Source organism: Blennius ocellaris, assembly GCF_963422515.1.
Source record: "Blennius ocellaris genome assembly, chromosome: 13".
Classification (NCBI taxonomy): Eukaryota; Metazoa; Chordata; class Actinopteri; order Blenniiformes; family Blenniidae; genus Blennius; species Blennius ocellaris.
Window position 1 is genome coordinate 18,108,598 of NC_137662.1, and position 17,704 is coordinate 18,126,301.

Sequence of the window (17,704 nt, forward strand, 5' to 3'; positions counted from 1 at the left end):
AGCCGCAGTGATCCGTTATTGCCTTAATATGTCGTATTGATTTCAGTTTGAACTGTGTTTTGCCTCGACGCCCAAAGGAACAAATCATCAGGGAGCCCGAAGGTTGAAATTGAAAGTGTTGGCTTGTCTTCCAGGATCGAGCTCCGTACCCTCCCAACAGACGGTCGGCCACCACAACGCTGACCGTGGATGTCCTAGATGGAGATGACCTGGGCCCCATGTTCCTGCCGTGCGTTTTGGTGAACAACACTCGTGACTGCAACCCACTCACCTATCGTGCCGCTATCCCTGAATTCACTGAACCGGTAAGAACCAGGCAGACAACTGAGTGTGAACATGCTGTTGTTCTACAAGGTCATTCTCACGGGTTTCATACTTTTGTAAATGTGCGGTTTCAAAGAGGCAGGCTGCGTGCGTGTGATGCGTTGTTTCTTGTTACCGCTCGAATTAAGGCAATGCTACACATTTTTAATGCCCTAATTGTCTGCTTACACCTTGTTTCTGCCTCCCCACCTGGAGGCAGAGTACACGTTGCTACTTTGTCTCAGCATGACAATTCCAGAGGCATTTTATGGTCTGTTGTACTGGCAATTAGAGCTGAAGGCTGATCTGACCTGGGATGACAGCTAAACACCACTGGAATTCATAGAAGCCCAAAACGGAGAGGGGAGGGTGGTAACACAGCTGACCACAAGAGATAAAGAGTCTGGCTTGCAAACAACAGTACATCTTCTGTGTGTATTTATTGTGCATGTATGAAATGATCATTACAATGAATTGGCCTGAATTACTGAACTCGACTGTACGACTTAACTCAATGATTCCCCTTAATGGCCAGTAGAATGAGGGGCTGGTCTTAAGTTTTTAGCAAGGTAACAGATCCCTCATCAGTAGTCTAGACTAGACTGGATTACGTTATATTGAGCAGTATTGAATTGAATAGAATTGGACTGGAGTAGTCTGGATTGGATTTGATTGGATTTACTAAACTTGACTGGATTTGGTTTGACACTGTGGCATCGTCTAACCACCAAAGTTTAAATCTCAGCAGGCTTCCCGTAGGTGGAGCATTCCCTTTGTTTCCCAGTACAAAAACTGCGGATGTGTGGAGCGAATCAGACAGGCTGAACAGCCCCCAAAAATCCACAAAACCATGATGTCTCGATTTTCTAAGCACTATTTGTATTCATTGTGAGAGGATTACTTCATTATAATATCTTTTCAATGTTTATAATGAGAGGAATCGCTTCCCAAATCTGCCAAGTCCTTTTATTGTTGTTGTTTGTTGTAGACTAAAAACCCAATTTACAGTTTTACTGAGTTGACTGTGATGACATGGGGGACATTTCGCTAAGAATAGTTCTCTGGGGCTGTTTTGTGAAAGAAAATTGCATCAAGTGCAGCTTATGCATACTGAAGTGACATATTTTGAACTTTGGAGATGAACAGAACTAAATTGAATTGATGCAACATAGAGAGAAACTGAATGACATAACAGCTGCAAAGGGAGGCACAGTGGGAGACTGACCGAGAAAATGAAACGGTGTGGGTTGTGTCACGTGAAGATGGAGAGAGTCACTGAAAATATACATTGAGTGTGCCGACTGTGCATATGCGCCGTTTGTATGTGCATATTTCATACTGTGATTGGGGGAAGCTCACAGTGATTCACAGTTGTTTGTCCAGACTTTTCATTCAGAGGTAGCCAGTGTGATGTATAATTTATGATAAAAGCTTTGCAGACTGCTAAGTATGCAGGACCTGGGAGCACCTGCTGCACAAACCATCGCTTTTTCATTAGTTAGTGAAATGTTGGCATTTTTCCCTGTTTAGCAGGGTTTTTTTAACCATTAAAAAGCATAGCTTCATTCTCCTAAAGCTGTACTGACAGACGCAGCAGCACTATTTGTCCTATACATGCTTACGGGCTTCATCAAAAACAAGCTTTTCTTGGATAGTTTTTCCATAGCCTTGATGATGTATTGCTTTTGTTTTATTATGATTAATTCCGACTTGCTTTTCATTTGGCAAAGCTCAACACTGTGGTATTTATTCCATAGCAGTTTTGTAAGAATTACCTATATTGGTTTTGCTTTTTTTTGTGTGAATTTTTGCTGGTCTCCAATTTTTCTCCATTCTGCAGTTTAACCATTATACTCACATGTCTATCCACTGGGAGGATTGTCTTCTCATAATTGATGAGTGTATTATAATTAATCACAATGGCAAGACAGGCATTATTAAGTTGATCTGTATTTATTTTTTGCCCTGGGGGGGATATAATGTGGGCTCTGGAGTCCCCTGGATAATGACTGCTGGAGGAGGGTATTATAGCTAATCATCATTGTGCAGAGCTAGGGGGATTTGATTTAGCGCACCTCCAGACATTGTAAAAGCGAGAGGGCTGGTAGGGGAGGGGTGCAAGGATTACTCCAGAGCTGAGGGATATAAATATACCCCCACAGGGAGGGATTCTTCTGCTCGTGAGCTGTTAGCCATGTGCTTGTCTATGCTACAAAAGTTTGGCACACGCCTCTTAGCATACATGCACCTACTGTTGTCAGCCATATGGAGGCCTTTTGCCTGCGGACCAGCATTGTTAAAAGTGATGTTCCTAACATATTCCCACCTATCCACATCTTGGTGTAAGAGAGTGAAGGCAGGAGCGGCGCAATTAACAGCAGTAATGTCTCACAAAAACGGATGCAGAGAGGTGTGCCACGGTCTGTGATGTGCGACAGTATTAGGCTTATGTAGAAGAATGCCAATTAGATGAGTATTCTCTCATAATTATGCAGTACCTTGTTAAGTGGGCAGTGTGCTAAAGAACATAGAGTGCCCACATCAGCAATGCTGATTGTTTTAGAAACTGTTTCTATTTTAATAACTGAGATGAGCTTCAGGGCTTTTTGTTGTTGTTGTTGTTGTTTTTTTTGCACACACTAATATTTGATCTGAATTCTTCTTTTCAAAAGTGTATAAACCACTTGCAGCATCTGTCTGTAGGTTGAGGGGACACCAGAATTCCTTCCCATCAATAAAAATGGTCTCCCAAGTTATTTCAGGACACCGTCTGCGCTGCAACATAATAAACAGAAAATGAACACATTTGCATTCTGATTGCTTTCCTGTGTTATTGACTCACGCTCACACTTCTTTTTTGCAGAGCAAACTGAATCCACTAAATGTGACCCCTGCGATTCGGGCCGTGGACATGGACAGAAACATACAACCTCCATCAGACAGACCAGGCATTCTCTACTACATCCTTGTTGGTAGGTTCATCACATATCTTCATTGATTTTACACGTTTAAGGCTCTTTGGTTCATTTGGAATGCCTTGACTATTCTTTTAAATGTTCAGTCAGGTCTTTTTGATGGTACCATAAATGGTCTTTTTTTTTTCAGGTCATCCAGCCACGTATCCAGCTTATTTTGCCCTGAATAAAACCACTGCAGAGTTGTACGTCCTGCAACCAATTAACAGGGACTTATACCAGAGATTCACACTCATCATCAAGGTAAAAAGATGTTGACATTTTACTCTCTTTTATTGTTGCATTTACACACTTAATTTTTTCTTCTTTAACATTTTCCTGAATCCAACTCACACGAACATAATTTGTCATGAATTAGCATAAACTTTAAAAAGTTACACTTTCAAACTTTTTACTTACATTAATGGTGAAAAACAAAACATGAAAAAAAATATAAATGAACATGACGGAGTCTAATTATCTTTGTCATGAGCTCAGCCCAAATTAAAATTAATTGCACTTCTTCGTCTGCTGATGTCAGCTGAGGGTTGTTTGATTTAACATCCTGAGTTGTTTTTTGTTTTTTTTCTCTCTGATGGTGATAGTTGCACGACATGAAGTTTAACTCTTATCTTCATGACTTGAGCATGCTTTCTTGCACCCATACCAACATTGCTCTCAGTCCTGAAAGCCATTAACCTTATCTTTGGTAGTTGATGAGATAGTGGTGAAAAAGATGTTATGATTTATAGACTTAGCAGAAGGATAGGGTCCTGTTCACTCATGAATCCTAATTTAGAGCAGAGTTAGAGTGCCTCTGCGCTGCTGTGCAGAGCAGCAGTGCAGATGAACTTTTCCATCTACCCATCACTAACCTCTCGACACCTCTGAGCACCGTGTAACTTGCTCTTTACCAGGATAGCTGGGGAGCAGAGAGATGAGAGGAAGGTGAGGTTGATCACATGAGAGGCACTTTGCATGTCTTTGAGGGGATTGTGCATAGCTAGAGGAAGGAAAGGAGTTCAAAGGGGAGGCAGGAAAAGAATAAGATTGATAGAGAGATGTGTGTTGAGAGATGGTAGGAGTCTTATCTACCGGAGTCATAAAGAGAGAAGGTTGAACCATAGCTGAAGAACTCAGAGGAGCAGGGAAGTGAGAATTAGACTGTGGTATCTTGAGAGTACACCGATACAGCACAGGATGCGGATAATCTGACCGGCCAGTTGGTGAAATGTGCTCCAGACTCTGGAGAAAGCACATCTGTTGTTGTTTAAAAGTCATCACTGACCCTGATAGAGGCACACCCACCAAAATGATGAGGGTAGAATGAAGACAAGTGGCACAGGCAGATGGGGATGGAGCAGAATAGTTTGTAAAATAGTGGGGAAAAAAGAAAACAACAGATTGAGTATAAAGCTAAACAATGATGGTATTGGGTCATGGAAATTAGGATTGAGTGATGAACAGTGACTTGTGTAAGCAGTGAAAATCCTGCAGGCTTGAGCATTGTCGCAGTGGAGAACAGGTCATTTAGCACGGCCTCCGTGAAATCGGGACACTGCTAAAGAGCTGATTCACAGGGGAACGCCATAAACCCACACCTTGTCTATTACTCTTTCTACCCCCTCAGAAAAAAATTGCGTGTCCCTCGGCGTGTCAAGAAAAAGTGAGAATATCGAGACACGTGATGTCTGTCACTGGCATTCTTGTTTCCTGTGATGTTTGCGTGAGCAGATTGGATCTCTGGGTCAGCATGGTGTGGGTTGTCTTTATTATCACCCAGATAAGGCAGTGAGGATGGAGATGTTAGGCAATGATAGGATTGTGATGGAAATAATAACAGGTGTGAAATGTGTTTCAGAGCTCTTTTGTGGAAGGATAAACACACAAGCCTATAAACATGAAATTACAGAGTTGTTTGGCCCCTGATGCTTTGCCATTTAGCAGAACAAGTGTATTTTGTTACTATCGGTTCACTGCAACACAAGCCCAGTGAAATTGAGCTAATGTGCAGAATTAGTTCCAGGTCATGGCTTAAACTGATGTCGCCTGAGTCTCCCTCTCCATCTGTATTTTCAAAGCCTTAATGTTTCTGAAGCATCCCAGTGTGGGAGGCAGCAGTGACATGTCTGCCAAGGAGGAGGAAGATTATTGCGACAGCTTGACCAGACCATATTCACGGCTTTTGGTCCTTTTGGGCAGCACTACTGTTTGATGCAACTCAGGTTTATGTACAGCTTATTCGGGTTTTTGGGCAGTTTGAACAGCTGAGACAACACACACCTCAATTTGGGATAATGTACTGCATTTCTGAGGCAGTTATGTACCCACCAAACTCTGCTGGTAAACGACAGGGAAGAAGTGTTTACATTGGGCTGATTGCTACAGTTTGGTACCATCCAATTGCTGTTTCACAGTATGTGACATAAACACAGATTCATTTTGGATGCAGGTGTAGAGCTCTGGGGATTTATCAGTTTTCTGGTTTGGAACATTTACTATGTCCACTGGCACAACATGTTCCATTATTTTGGTATTATGTTTAGGGAACTTCTTGATTTTCCCTACGAGGAGTAGAAATCTGAACTATTGCTTGTTTTTATAGAGCAAACTTGCCTCTGATTTGTAATTTGACATTTAATAATATTACCACATGTTGAATTGAGTGGGGTGTATTCCATGATTCTATACTACACTCTCTGGCTTTTTCAGACATTGATAAAGACTCCTACAGCATTTCCTTGAGCTTTTTTTTCTTCCTCTCGGTAGTGATTGTGAGCCCGGAATCAAAGCAACTGTATAGATTTGATAGTTGAGTGTTTAATTCTGATACTAACCACTAAGACTCCTTCTGTAACTGGTTACTTATTTAACAGAGTATGGGAGCCTTTCTCCTATAAATGATGGTATTTGCATTACGTGCCTAGGTAATTACTTATTCCTAATCCTAAGTGGAGCCCTGATTGAATTAAGTCAATATAGCTTCTTTTTATAATTGAAATGGCACATGGAGAGATGGCGCCTTTTTCCCCCTGTGTCTGAATAGGAGTTGGAAGTCACCAGCGGCATTATTCTCTTCAGGTTTCACTTTCTATGACCTTCCTTTCTTTTTGTTTTTCTTCTTTTTTTCATCCAGGCTGAACAGGACAACGGTCACCCCCTCCCAGCCTATGCTGACCTCATTATTGAAATCCTGGATGAGAACAACCAGGCACCGTATTTCCAGTTTGCCACCTATCAGGGCTACGTGAGTGAGTCCTCCCCAGTGGGTACGACTATCTCAGCCAGTGCCAACCTCACCACCCCCCTGGGAATCATTGCTTTGGATAACGACATTGAGGAGGTACAGAGAGAGAGAGAGAGAGAGAGAGAGAGAGAGAGAGAGAGAGAGAGAGAGAGAGAAAAAGAAAAAGCCTTTATCGGCTTTACACATGGCCACCCATGCATGTGTCCACTCAAGCACAAAGCGCTTTTATTTGATTGTTTTTTTTTTTTCAATATATTAGTTTTTTTTGAATGACCACATTCCATCACGTTTCTGTTTTGTCCTTGCAGAAAGTTGCTTGTTCACAAGTCATTTCCCTGCTGTATTTTTTTGTTTGTTTGCTTTTTTTCTTGTAGCTGGCTCCCGGTGATACACCTGTAGGTAAAAGGGTTGTTTTAGTTGCAGTGACATACACAAACAAACACATTTTTATACTGGGATGTCCTGATCCATTTTTTGCTCTTAATCTCTGAAATGCTATATTTTTTATATTTGATATGTTCTGATACTCGTTTAATCCATTATGTTTTCCTGTATAATACCGTTGCACTGTCAGCACTTAATTATTTGGCCTGTATTGAGTAGCAGTAGAACAAATTGAAGGCAGACATTTGATGGCTCACTGCATTTAACCTCTAACATCTCTAATTGATTGATCTGATGTCCCACCTATTTTATTTATTTGTTGGGTGACCTCCTCTTGATCTCCACTTTTCAACAAATCACTGGACGTTCATTTATTTTGTTTGTGTGTTTGTACCTGAAAAGCACACAATGTGCCAGCTGTGGCACAATGTAATTTTAGATATAATGTGGCTTAAAGAGCTATTTGCTGTTTGTTTGGCCCCCAACACTGTGAGGGATTTACGTGTTTTCAACACAACAAAATCATGTTGTTTCAACAGCTCTTATACCTGCAGCACAATAATTTAGTATTAAAAAAAGTATCCAATTAAAAAAAGAAAAGCCTTCTTGAGCTTCATACACTTTCTGCACGTTGACTCAGGACATCCCTGCTGTTAATGCATGCATCTTCAACACTTAATTATAAACTCTGCCACTCTATTTTGGAGAACATTATCGGAGAATGTACATGTTTTTGTTCCCTCAACATTCCCTAAACATTGACTAAAATGTTAAGCATATTCCCAGTAATGATGCATGTGTGTGTAGATCTAGTTTATGCATCAACATTTTTGGGAGTCTTAAGGGAAGTTTGCATTTGGAGTGTGTTACTTGTTTTGAAGTGCTATCTTTCTTTGTATGCAGACTGATATTTTCGGTCAAACCTAATGCACTTCATCCCGATGAAGGTTGCAAATTCACCAAAAAACTATGTTTTTGTGTGTGTGTGTGTGTGTGTGTGTGTGTGTGTGTGTGTGTGTGTGTGTGTGTGTGTGTGTGTGTGTGTGTGTGTGTGTGTGTGTGTGTGTGTGTGTGTGTGTGTGTGTGTGTGTGTGTGTGTGTGTGTGTGTGAGCGTGTGCGTGTGTAGGATGTTTTTCTCTTTGAATGTATTAGTATCATTCTGGTAGAATCTGTGTGTATTTGTGTGGAAGCACACAGAGGTATGCATTTGAGATGATGTTTTAATGAGGTTAGGATTATGGTTTTGGATATGTCTTTTAATATGTTATAAAGTACTAGAAAATGTAGTATATTATTTCAAAAGCCCCAAAAATGTGTGAGTAGAGTATCCATATGCATGTTTTAATTCAATACACTGACTGTGCTGATTGAATGAACGATGAAAACACGTTATTATTGCACACCAGCTCCGCCAACACAAATAATAGCAACTGTTGGTTCAGCTTTCAAAATATAGCTTTACTGAGTCTTTGAAGAAGATTAACAAATCAAAGTGAAGTGGAAGCAGAGATAACAAAATCAATAAGCCACCTAGTCCTGATGTTTACCAAACTCTCCTAAGAGGACTCCTTGATGGACGTGAATCGAAGGCGACTTGCAGCAAAGGAACACAATGGACTTCAAGTTTATTTGTTCACACAGAAGTGATGATACGTCTTCAGTAAATTGCCCTGGTTAGGGGCTTTTTGCACAACCATAGGCGGGTAGTAAAACCTATATGTTTTAGATAATTGTTCTCATGAAAGGAACTGTAATTAACTCTTGTTTACTCTCATCACTTTTTCTTTTGATACAATCATGTCCAGAACATCAATGTGTTACTGATCCCACGATGTCAAAAGGATAGTTTACAGCTTTATTATCACCTTCTTCTCCAGTTTCTTCTGAGGACAAGGCACAGGACCTGTCAGCAGATTACTTTTCTGTGTCTGAGGCCGATCAAAATATACTCTGATAGGTTTTCATATCCCCACAGCTGAGTCCTCTCAAAAAAGAAAAAAATAAGTTCATGTATCCATAGTAACATGTCTCTCCTTGTATATCTTTCTGTTGGAAGACGAAAGATCCCATGGTGAAGATTACTCTGGATGACTACACCACGATCTTCGGCCTGACCCCTACTGGGGTAATCCGCCACCTGAGGCTCCTCAAACCTGTGGACCGGGAAAAACAGATGGCTTATACTTTTATGGTAGGTCCTAGTACTCTGTGGAACTATTGCAAGATGGCACACTAGCCCTGTGACCTACATCTCTGATTTGGTGGCTATTAATAGAAGTCACAGGTTAGCACTATACTAAGAAAGAACTGTAGATGCAAAGGTGACCTGACACTTCCACAGCAGTATGACCTTTATTACTGGTCAAATAGCAAGTGAACCAGGACTAAGACAGTCGAGTTTAGTTGATGTACAAAATTAACACTGGTATCTCTGTTCATGTTGACATGGTGGAGGGGGCTTCTATCTTCTCACATAAAGTTAATGGTGTGAGTGTTTTGGGCGACAGGTTTTTGGCCACCTTGTAGCCCCTTACTGCTCCAACAGAGGGAGTGCACAACTTGTCATATATTTGGTAGAAAGAATATACATTTATATTTTAGTCTATCCAGATGTCAATCCATGCAGTGTTGCTGGTTTTGTTTTGTTTTTTTTGCTTTTTTGTTACTTTGTTTTTGCATGCAAACAGTAGTTTTGCATCCCTAAAATTGTTAAATCCTAAAATTGCTGAAGTCCTAGCCTTTATATGAGGCAGTTTTGTTACAAATTACGTCAATAAGAGTCTGCAGGGCAACGTGACTCATATTGTGTGTAAAAGAATGTGTTGCCATTAACAACACATTGTTTTGTGTGTCCACATGTTATTTACAGTTAACTCAATGCATGAGTGTGATGTTTTCCTTCAGCGCTCCACATAAAGCGGATGAAACTTGTTTACAAAACTGAACACAGTGCGTTGTAGATGTAGACCTAATTGGTGATAATATCAGACATTTTCATAAATGCAAAACTTGGCAAGTTCTCACTAAAAGCTTGTTAACATAATGTTTACTTTAGAGTTGTATACAGGCTTTGAAGGTTGTGCCGCGGCTTTTATGTGAATCATGTCATTCCAGGGAATGGTATTAAGAAACTGTGTCTGTGTGTAACTGGTAGAATCAAATGAATTTATTATTTCTCTGAATACACGAGACTGGAATTAGAAGGGCACACTGATTCAATTTAGATAGATATAAGCCTTCAAAGATTATTATTAATTTTATTATTTTTGTGTTTGTTTTGTTTGGCGACTTATTGCTTTTGTATGAACGAGAAGGAAAGGGAGATAAGCAGGCAGGTCGGGTTTAAAATTACTCAATATTTACACATATAGGAGTGCATCTATACAGTTTAAATGATTCAGTAAATTCAAATCAGTTTGTTTGGTTCCTATAAAAAAATACAGGCTATTTGACCTGGCTGAAGAACAGAAACATATTTCGATTGGACAGAAAAGCAATGCCATATACACTCTGCATTTCTGTTTAGCCGCTTTACTTTAATGTTTAGTCTCTACTAAAGGCATACTCAATCAGAAATAATGCATTGCAATGCTGCCACCACAGTTGTTGTTTAGATATCCTCCGCTTGTAGTAAACTTAATTTGTTTTTTCACTCTATTTTCCTACTTTTCAAATACTGGTGATCTGAGCCACCAGGGACAAGCCAACATGTCGTTTGCTTAGTTTGTCTTTCATGCCAGCAGTCTCCATGCACTTTAATGTAAAGGGAATGAAAAATGAACATGTACAAAAAGCGGAGTACGAGTGATGTTATTATGTTGGGAAGAAATGTGCTGTTGTTTGACATTCATCTCATCAAAGCCAAAAGCACATCCTGAAAGCAAGTGGACTCTGTTTACTTGTCTCCAGTTTCTAAAGCTACAACAAATATTTTCCTCACTTGTGTTTACAGATGGTGGCATCAGATGGCGTCCAGCAGAGCAGTCCGGTGACTGTCAACATCCTGGTCATTGATGCCAATGACAATACACCCACGTTTGCGGAGGTCTCCTACAGCGTGGATGTCTTCACAGACATGCAGCCCGGTGAGACAGTACTCCAGGTAATCAATTCAGCAATTGTCCTCTCTCTCTCGCCGTCCTCCATCCCCTTTGGTCTTTTGCTCTGGCGCTCTCCTTACCGCCTCCATCTTTGTCCCCGTCACGCTGAATCTCCCTCACACATGTTCTTTCATGCTCAAAGCAAATAAGCACAACAATCAGTGCATCCTGTTGACAGGCGCACCTCTGGAACACTTCCCTTCAATCCATTTGCAGTCATGACAGATGAGTCAGAGATTTTATTATTTTTTTTTAATCTCCATTTGCAGTCCAGAGGCCTGTGGAACTCAGAGTGGAAAACATTGGGGATGACCATTTCAGTTATTTCCACTGTACTAAAAGGTTGTTCCTTTCAATATTTGATTTGTTTTTTTACCTAATTCAGTTGGGGTTATTATTGTTAATCAGGATCACATGACATTTTGATTTTATTTGTCTACTAGCTTGTAATATTTAAATCAATTGGTTTCCCTTTGCCACAACACCAAACATGCTGATTCAAAAAAAAATCTAAAAACATACAAGGGGTGAGGATAGGAGTAACACGGTTTACTTCGAGGCTGTTTTCTCAACGCTATGTGAATCCCTCAGCCCATTTTACTTTCAGTGTGGGGAGTTCTATTATTTCATTGTCTCTAATTTAGTAGTTGGGGCCTGATCTTGCAGATGATCTGTCCTATCCTCTCAGCATAGCCTCTCCCTTAAAAAAAATACACAACAAAAAATAAAACAAATGTCAGCCACTGAAAAGGTCAAGTTTAATCGTTTAAAAAAAAAAAAAAAGTCATTTCACTCTCCCTGAAATGAGGACGGGGTTCAGGGAGTGCTTGGTATGACCGCCTAGCCGATTTTTATAAGCCGTTTATGAGACCCGTGGGCCCTCGGAGAATGCGGCTGCTTATTCGATCCTACAATTTTTACTTCAACATCAGGAGCATGAAAAAAACTGGGGTTGGGGTAACTTGGATTAAAGTTTTAAGGCCTGAAAGATATGAAGCCAACAACACCATGAGGGCTCATAATTACAAGCAGCGGGATGCCCTAAATAATTGGATTGAAGGGAATGGTAGTTTCTCTAATCATTTGATAAGAGAGCATGAAAGAAGTTATATATTTGTACGAGACACGTTTCAATTTACTTCTGAACAAAGAATTGAAACCAACTTTTCTTATAAATGCATTGTTGATTCCAACAAATGCTAACATTTAATTACTATTAGGGTCACTTAACCTGCAGTCACTTGCATTGCACATTCATCTTCTTACAACATAACTAACTGTATGGATTTAGCTAAATGTTATTCATTTCCATCTGCCTGTACATGAAACAAAGGTCATGTAAACATTAGGTCTGCTACAGCAGTGCATCACATATTTTCCAGTGTATTATCTCTTGCTATAGACTAAAGCTGTTTTCTGAGACGTGGCTTGGATCTGATCACATTGGGAGCACCATGCTAGTACCAGGTTGAATCTACTTTTAGTGGCCATGATTTTAAAAGGTGCTGGGAACATTCCTCAGAGATGCTGGTCCTTATTGACATGATGTGATGATGTAGGTGGCTCATGTTTGTTGGCTGTACTCCCTCACTGCTACATGTCAGAGACGTAGTATCTGTAGAGGCAATTTGATTTCAGGTAGTTCACTGTCCTATTTCAGAAATGTGTCTGTGGTGATTTCATCTTTGTGACCTGGTGGGTCATCTTTCTGGGGGGAAAAAAACTAAAACTATTGATACATGGCAAGATGATCCATGCTTTCATGCTCTTTACGCCATATTCCGGCTTTTCAGTCATTCAAGCATCACAGCGGGATTCAAGACCTTTCAGGACAATTTTTTATCATCCAGCTTTGATTAGTGTTTTTGAAACCTCAGTTTGCTTTTCTCAGCAGATGCAAGTAGCACCGTGTCTGGTCTGCTTTTGAAATCACCCATCTGCACTATTTCTGAAGGCCTTTCAGTGCACCTTGATTATAACAAGTGGTCGCAGTCTCTTTTCTATCATGGCGAAACAGACTGATCATTCTCCTCCAATCTCGCATTGAAAGGCATCGGTTTTCTAAAAGACAATAGTCTTACCACATTTACTGCCGCCTAAATTGTCTTTCATCCTTAATTATTCTTGATTTTTTTAATACATTTTTTTAAACTGCCGGTTAGCTTCACCCTGTCAATGTGCTTAAATGTATTTGTCTGCTGTTATTGACTTGTTTGATTAAAGAGAAGTGGTCCATTTCATGATCATGAGCTACGTTATGTATATAGGGTTTAATATCTTTCTTTGTCTCTCAGTTAACAGCAGTGGATGCAGATGAGGGGTTGAATGGTTTGGTGACCTATGAGATCCTGGCTGGTGCCCAAGGAGAGTTCATCATCAGTAATCGCTCTGGACGCATCACTGTGGCTCCTGGTGTCACATTAACTGTGGGGCGCTCTTACACACTTACTGTCAAGGCCTCAGATAATGCACCAGAGACCCAGAGAAGGTAGAACTGCTTTGCACGTTGTTAATATTCTCTTGGGTGTTTCCTCTGAACAGTATTTTTTTTTTTTTTTTTTGTATTTTATTTATTGTCATGAATATAATATGCACTTCATGAAGTTATTTGTGTGTCTGGTTTTTTTCTTCTTCACTCAAGTTGCAGTGTGGTGAAGCACCAAGCAAGTATTATTATCCAAGTGTTATTTAATTTAATAAGCCCTCATAGTTATTCTCAATATAGCTTCTAAATGACCGAGAGAGTTTTCTCTAAGCTAAATTATGGAGAAGTTGCATTTCTCATACACTGCTGTGAGTCAAAGCGTGAATTGCTTCATGCTTTGGCTCTCTTCTTGGTGCTCTAATTAAAAAGCAGAGATGTTTTGGGTTTTTTTTCTCTGCAAAAGAAAAGTACTTCAGATCCCATCGCAAAGTGTATGACACTGTAATTGATGGAGGATTAGCAGTCCTTTTTGATTTCACCAAGTGGAACTGGAATCGGTTCTGACATATTTTAGCAACCCAGGCTTCAGGTTAACATCAAAACACAATGGTTACTTCACTGCTCATGTCAAGTCATCTCACAGAGCGGGTACCTTCACAGCAGTTCAACAAAGGACATCAAATGAATAAATAATTGACTCCGTCAGTTCCATTTCCATGTGCGCTGCTGTGAACAACTGAGAACAAGACACTCATGAACAAATCATGAATGAGAGGATTGTTTTGTCTTTGACATTTTGGTGTATGAAGAAACATCCATCACACTGTTGTGGACCTGGAAGAAAAATGCAACCACATCCCTTTTGTTTTTGATACGGCATCATATATGTGGGCTGTGGGCAAAGCACGCGTTCAACAAGTAGTCGAATAGTATCTGATGCTGTAATTGAGCTCATGTGTGTTTCTTGCTGCTAGGAGCTCCATCACCACGGTCTACATTGAGGTTTTACCCCCAAACAATCAGAGCCCTCCACGCTTCCCTCTGCTCACCTACAACCTGGAAGTCAGTGAAGCCATGAGGATAGGAGCTATTCTTCTCAATCTGCAGGTGAGTTAGCGTGCATTCATTGTATTGAGATTGTAAAAAGTCTCACTACTTGTGGACTGAGGGATTGAAAACAAAAAGAATACAGAAGTTTAAAATATAATGTTGCATGAAATTTTAATGTATTGATGAAGAGGAGAAGCAATGGGCTACTATGGTCTTTTCACAAGTTTTACATTTTAACATTTGGCACTATGAGTTGAAGCTGGTAGGATATTCTGTCCAGTTCGGCCACCTTATCACCAACCTTCTTCCTCTCTGCCACATTTCACTGTCCGACATGTATTATGCTTGTTTTTATTCCAGTCGAGTTTTCTTGCTGACTACCCTGCACTACCTTGTATCCTTGAGTTTCAATGGTACCGTATGGCCTTCATATTTCTGTTTTTTTTCTTCAGGCCACAGACAGAGAAAATGATCCGATCACATACCGCATTTTGAGTGGGGATTCCCAGAACGTCTTCAACCTCTCTGAGACGTAAGTCTGGTTGGCCTTGTGCTCATTTTTTCTCTAAGTTTTCACCCCTCTGCTCAAAGTACAGTGACATGCAGTTTTCTGAAGATAAACTGTACAAAGGTTTTTTGTTTGGTATGTGGGTGTGTGTGGTTTTGCTCCAATGCACGCTGATGTGGAGTTATGCTGATGAATGAATACTTTGCTGGACTGCAGTCCAACTGGTATCAAACTTTTCTGGCAATAGATTTCACCCTGCATGTTGAACTGTTGAAACGCTGACATTAGTTGGAGTGTTTGTACAACAAGGCAAAGCAATTTTCTCATGCCTCATAAAATGGCAATTTTGCAGTCTTTCACAAGAATCTTTTTTGTTAATGGTGATGATGTTATACTCACATATGACCATTTCATTCATTCATACACTAATGTGCTAATGGTAGAGTTTGCCATGCAAAGTGTTGAGACACCTTCAAGAAGAGCTTGAGCCTCGGTATCTTGCTTAAGGACACTTCGACAATTGGACAGGGAGAATCAAACCGCCAACACCAGGATTAAGCTGAGCTTTACATACGTTAGTAACACAACTTAAATGGGATACCATAGATGGCCATGTATCAAAAGGGCTATTCGAATACTTTACTTAAATATCATGCGGATGGTCAACATTTGAAAAACTTGTCTCACTCTGCCATTGATGCGGAGCAAGGAAAAGGCATGAAATATTGAATTGGCAAGTTTTAGTTTTTTTTTTTTTTTCTCCTCTCTTTTCCTCCATCCATTAAATAGGCAAGTAAATATAGAGTGGGGAGACATGGAGAGACTGAGAATGCACAACCCAGCCAGACAGGTTTCTCACTAATTGATTACGGCCTTTTTAGGCTACATTCTCAGTCTCTCTGCTTTGCAAGGACAAGCTGTGCTGCAGTACTGTATCCTTGCCTTTTGTTTACTCTTATTATGCTTCACAGTATTTGAATTTCAATGTATTTTTGTAGCAGTGTTTACTCTATGTTTTCATAGTGTTAATGGTAGGGGGGAAAAATACACAGTGATGCAATTAAAATGGGGACCGACTGCTAATGTTGCCACTGCATCTGCAATCTTGGGAGCCAAATTTGACATAAGTCTCCCCTAAAATAAATAGACATGTTTTCTTTCAGGACATTCTCCATTTGGCTGAAATATTACAGCCCTATCAAAAGCGCTCCACAGCCTATCAATATAATAGCTTCAAGCAGGTGGTGATATAGCATATGATGAGTATGCAATATACAGAGCTCTACCCCACTCCTTCAATTTTCAATCCTCAAAAGTCCAATATGATTTAGTAAGAGATTCTCGCATTACTGCATGTTCAGATTCAGGCAACGTATGGGGCAGCGTCAAGCCAGCTATTATGAATAATGGGCTCTCCAGTCTGAAACGTCTTTAAAATGGGATGAGCTCTCTCAAAGAGAGGTGGAAATGTTTTATATTTACTCATCCTTCACTAAATACTATTCTTGTGTGTCTCTTATGCATAGATTGTCACTGGAAAGGAATGCAGAGGTTTATTTCAAGAAGTAAAAACTCATAAATATGAAACAAAAACGTTTTATGAAATAAATTTCACATATACTTTAGAACAATTATGAAAACAACACCATTGAGACATAGTATGTGCAATATAAACATATTATATTGACAAGTACATGAGAAAATTGATTCCACTTGTTTTTCTTTGAGCAGTTTCAATAAGTAAATGCAGCTGGTTGCATTACAAGGTGTTTACACACCAGAAGCTTAACGTTTCAGTCTTGTAAAAGGACATTCTGATACATGGACACAGGGCAAGCTGGAGAAAGAAACCGCCATCACAAGTCAAGCTGAAATTTGGTTAGTTTGAGCTCATCACAATATCAAACCAAGGATTTCGCTCAACCTCATTTCTCTGCATGTTGATGGCGGCATCATTTTTAAAACTGAAGTTTTTTTTGTTGCTCTTTGAGGTTGTAAAAAGTTAACCAACCAGGGCATGCCCATTTTGATAATTGCAGAGTTTTCTAGTTGGCAGTCTTCTGTCTTTCTCGAAAGATAAACTCTGTTTAAAAAAAAAAAAAAATGAAACCAAGTAAGGAATTTCCAAAAAATGGCTTTGCATTTTGAGGAAGCAAGCCAACTTCTGGACCACTTTACAGAACCTGGAAAAGCTCTCACACAGTTAGCTCTTCTGGGGTTACAGTATCTTGCTGTCATTGGAGACCACCTCCAACATGTTTTCAGTCATAAACTGGCATCCAAGTTAAAGAGCCAACTGGCTACTTGCATGCATGTCCTCACATTGCATGTAATGCATGTGGAAATGCGAGGGGCTGGTGCACTGGAGCACGCCAGCCGAAGCAGCAGGGAAGAAACAAAAAGAGAAGGTCTCGCTTATGTAGGGCTCTTCATACATCATGTTTGAGTAGCACTGTATCCTTTATACGGTATTATGTTCACATTTTGACTTTGTAGTTAAATGCTACGACTATCCTCAATTGCTTCAGTCATAGTATGCATTTTGCATCTTGCACATAAGCCACTGATCTATCCATAGATAACAGTAATGAACAAGGACTTGAATTGCCCTTCATATTATCCTCTTGCTTTAGGGAAGAGATTGTCATTCTCATTCATTGCATCTGCTATCTTAAAATTTCGGACAGAAAGTCAGCTGTGATTGAAGATTTAGAGTTAGAATTCAAATCAGA

General features: G+C 40.0%; 1 protein-coding gene across 1 annotated transcript in view; it reads left to right on the forward strand.

Moving 5' to 3' along the window:
* LOC308138869 (protocadherin-15-like) overlaps nt 1–17,704 on the forward strand; it is a gene marked incomplete at both ends in the record, with an annotated part of 142,041 nt that overhangs the window by 47,885 nt on the left and 76,452 nt on the right. Inside the window, 9 exon segments of the mRNA XM_080508153.1 lie at nt 135–305; nt 3,167–3,275; nt 3,409–3,521; nt 6,394–6,600; nt 8,946–9,080; nt 10,842–10,991; nt 13,284–13,477; nt 14,389–14,521; nt 14,917–14,996. Of these exon segments, the coding sequence (XP_080364279.1) occupies nt 135–305; nt 3,167–3,275; nt 3,409–3,521; nt 6,394–6,600; nt 8,946–9,080; nt 10,842–10,991; nt 13,284–13,477; nt 14,389–14,521; nt 14,917–14,996 (1,292 nt within the window).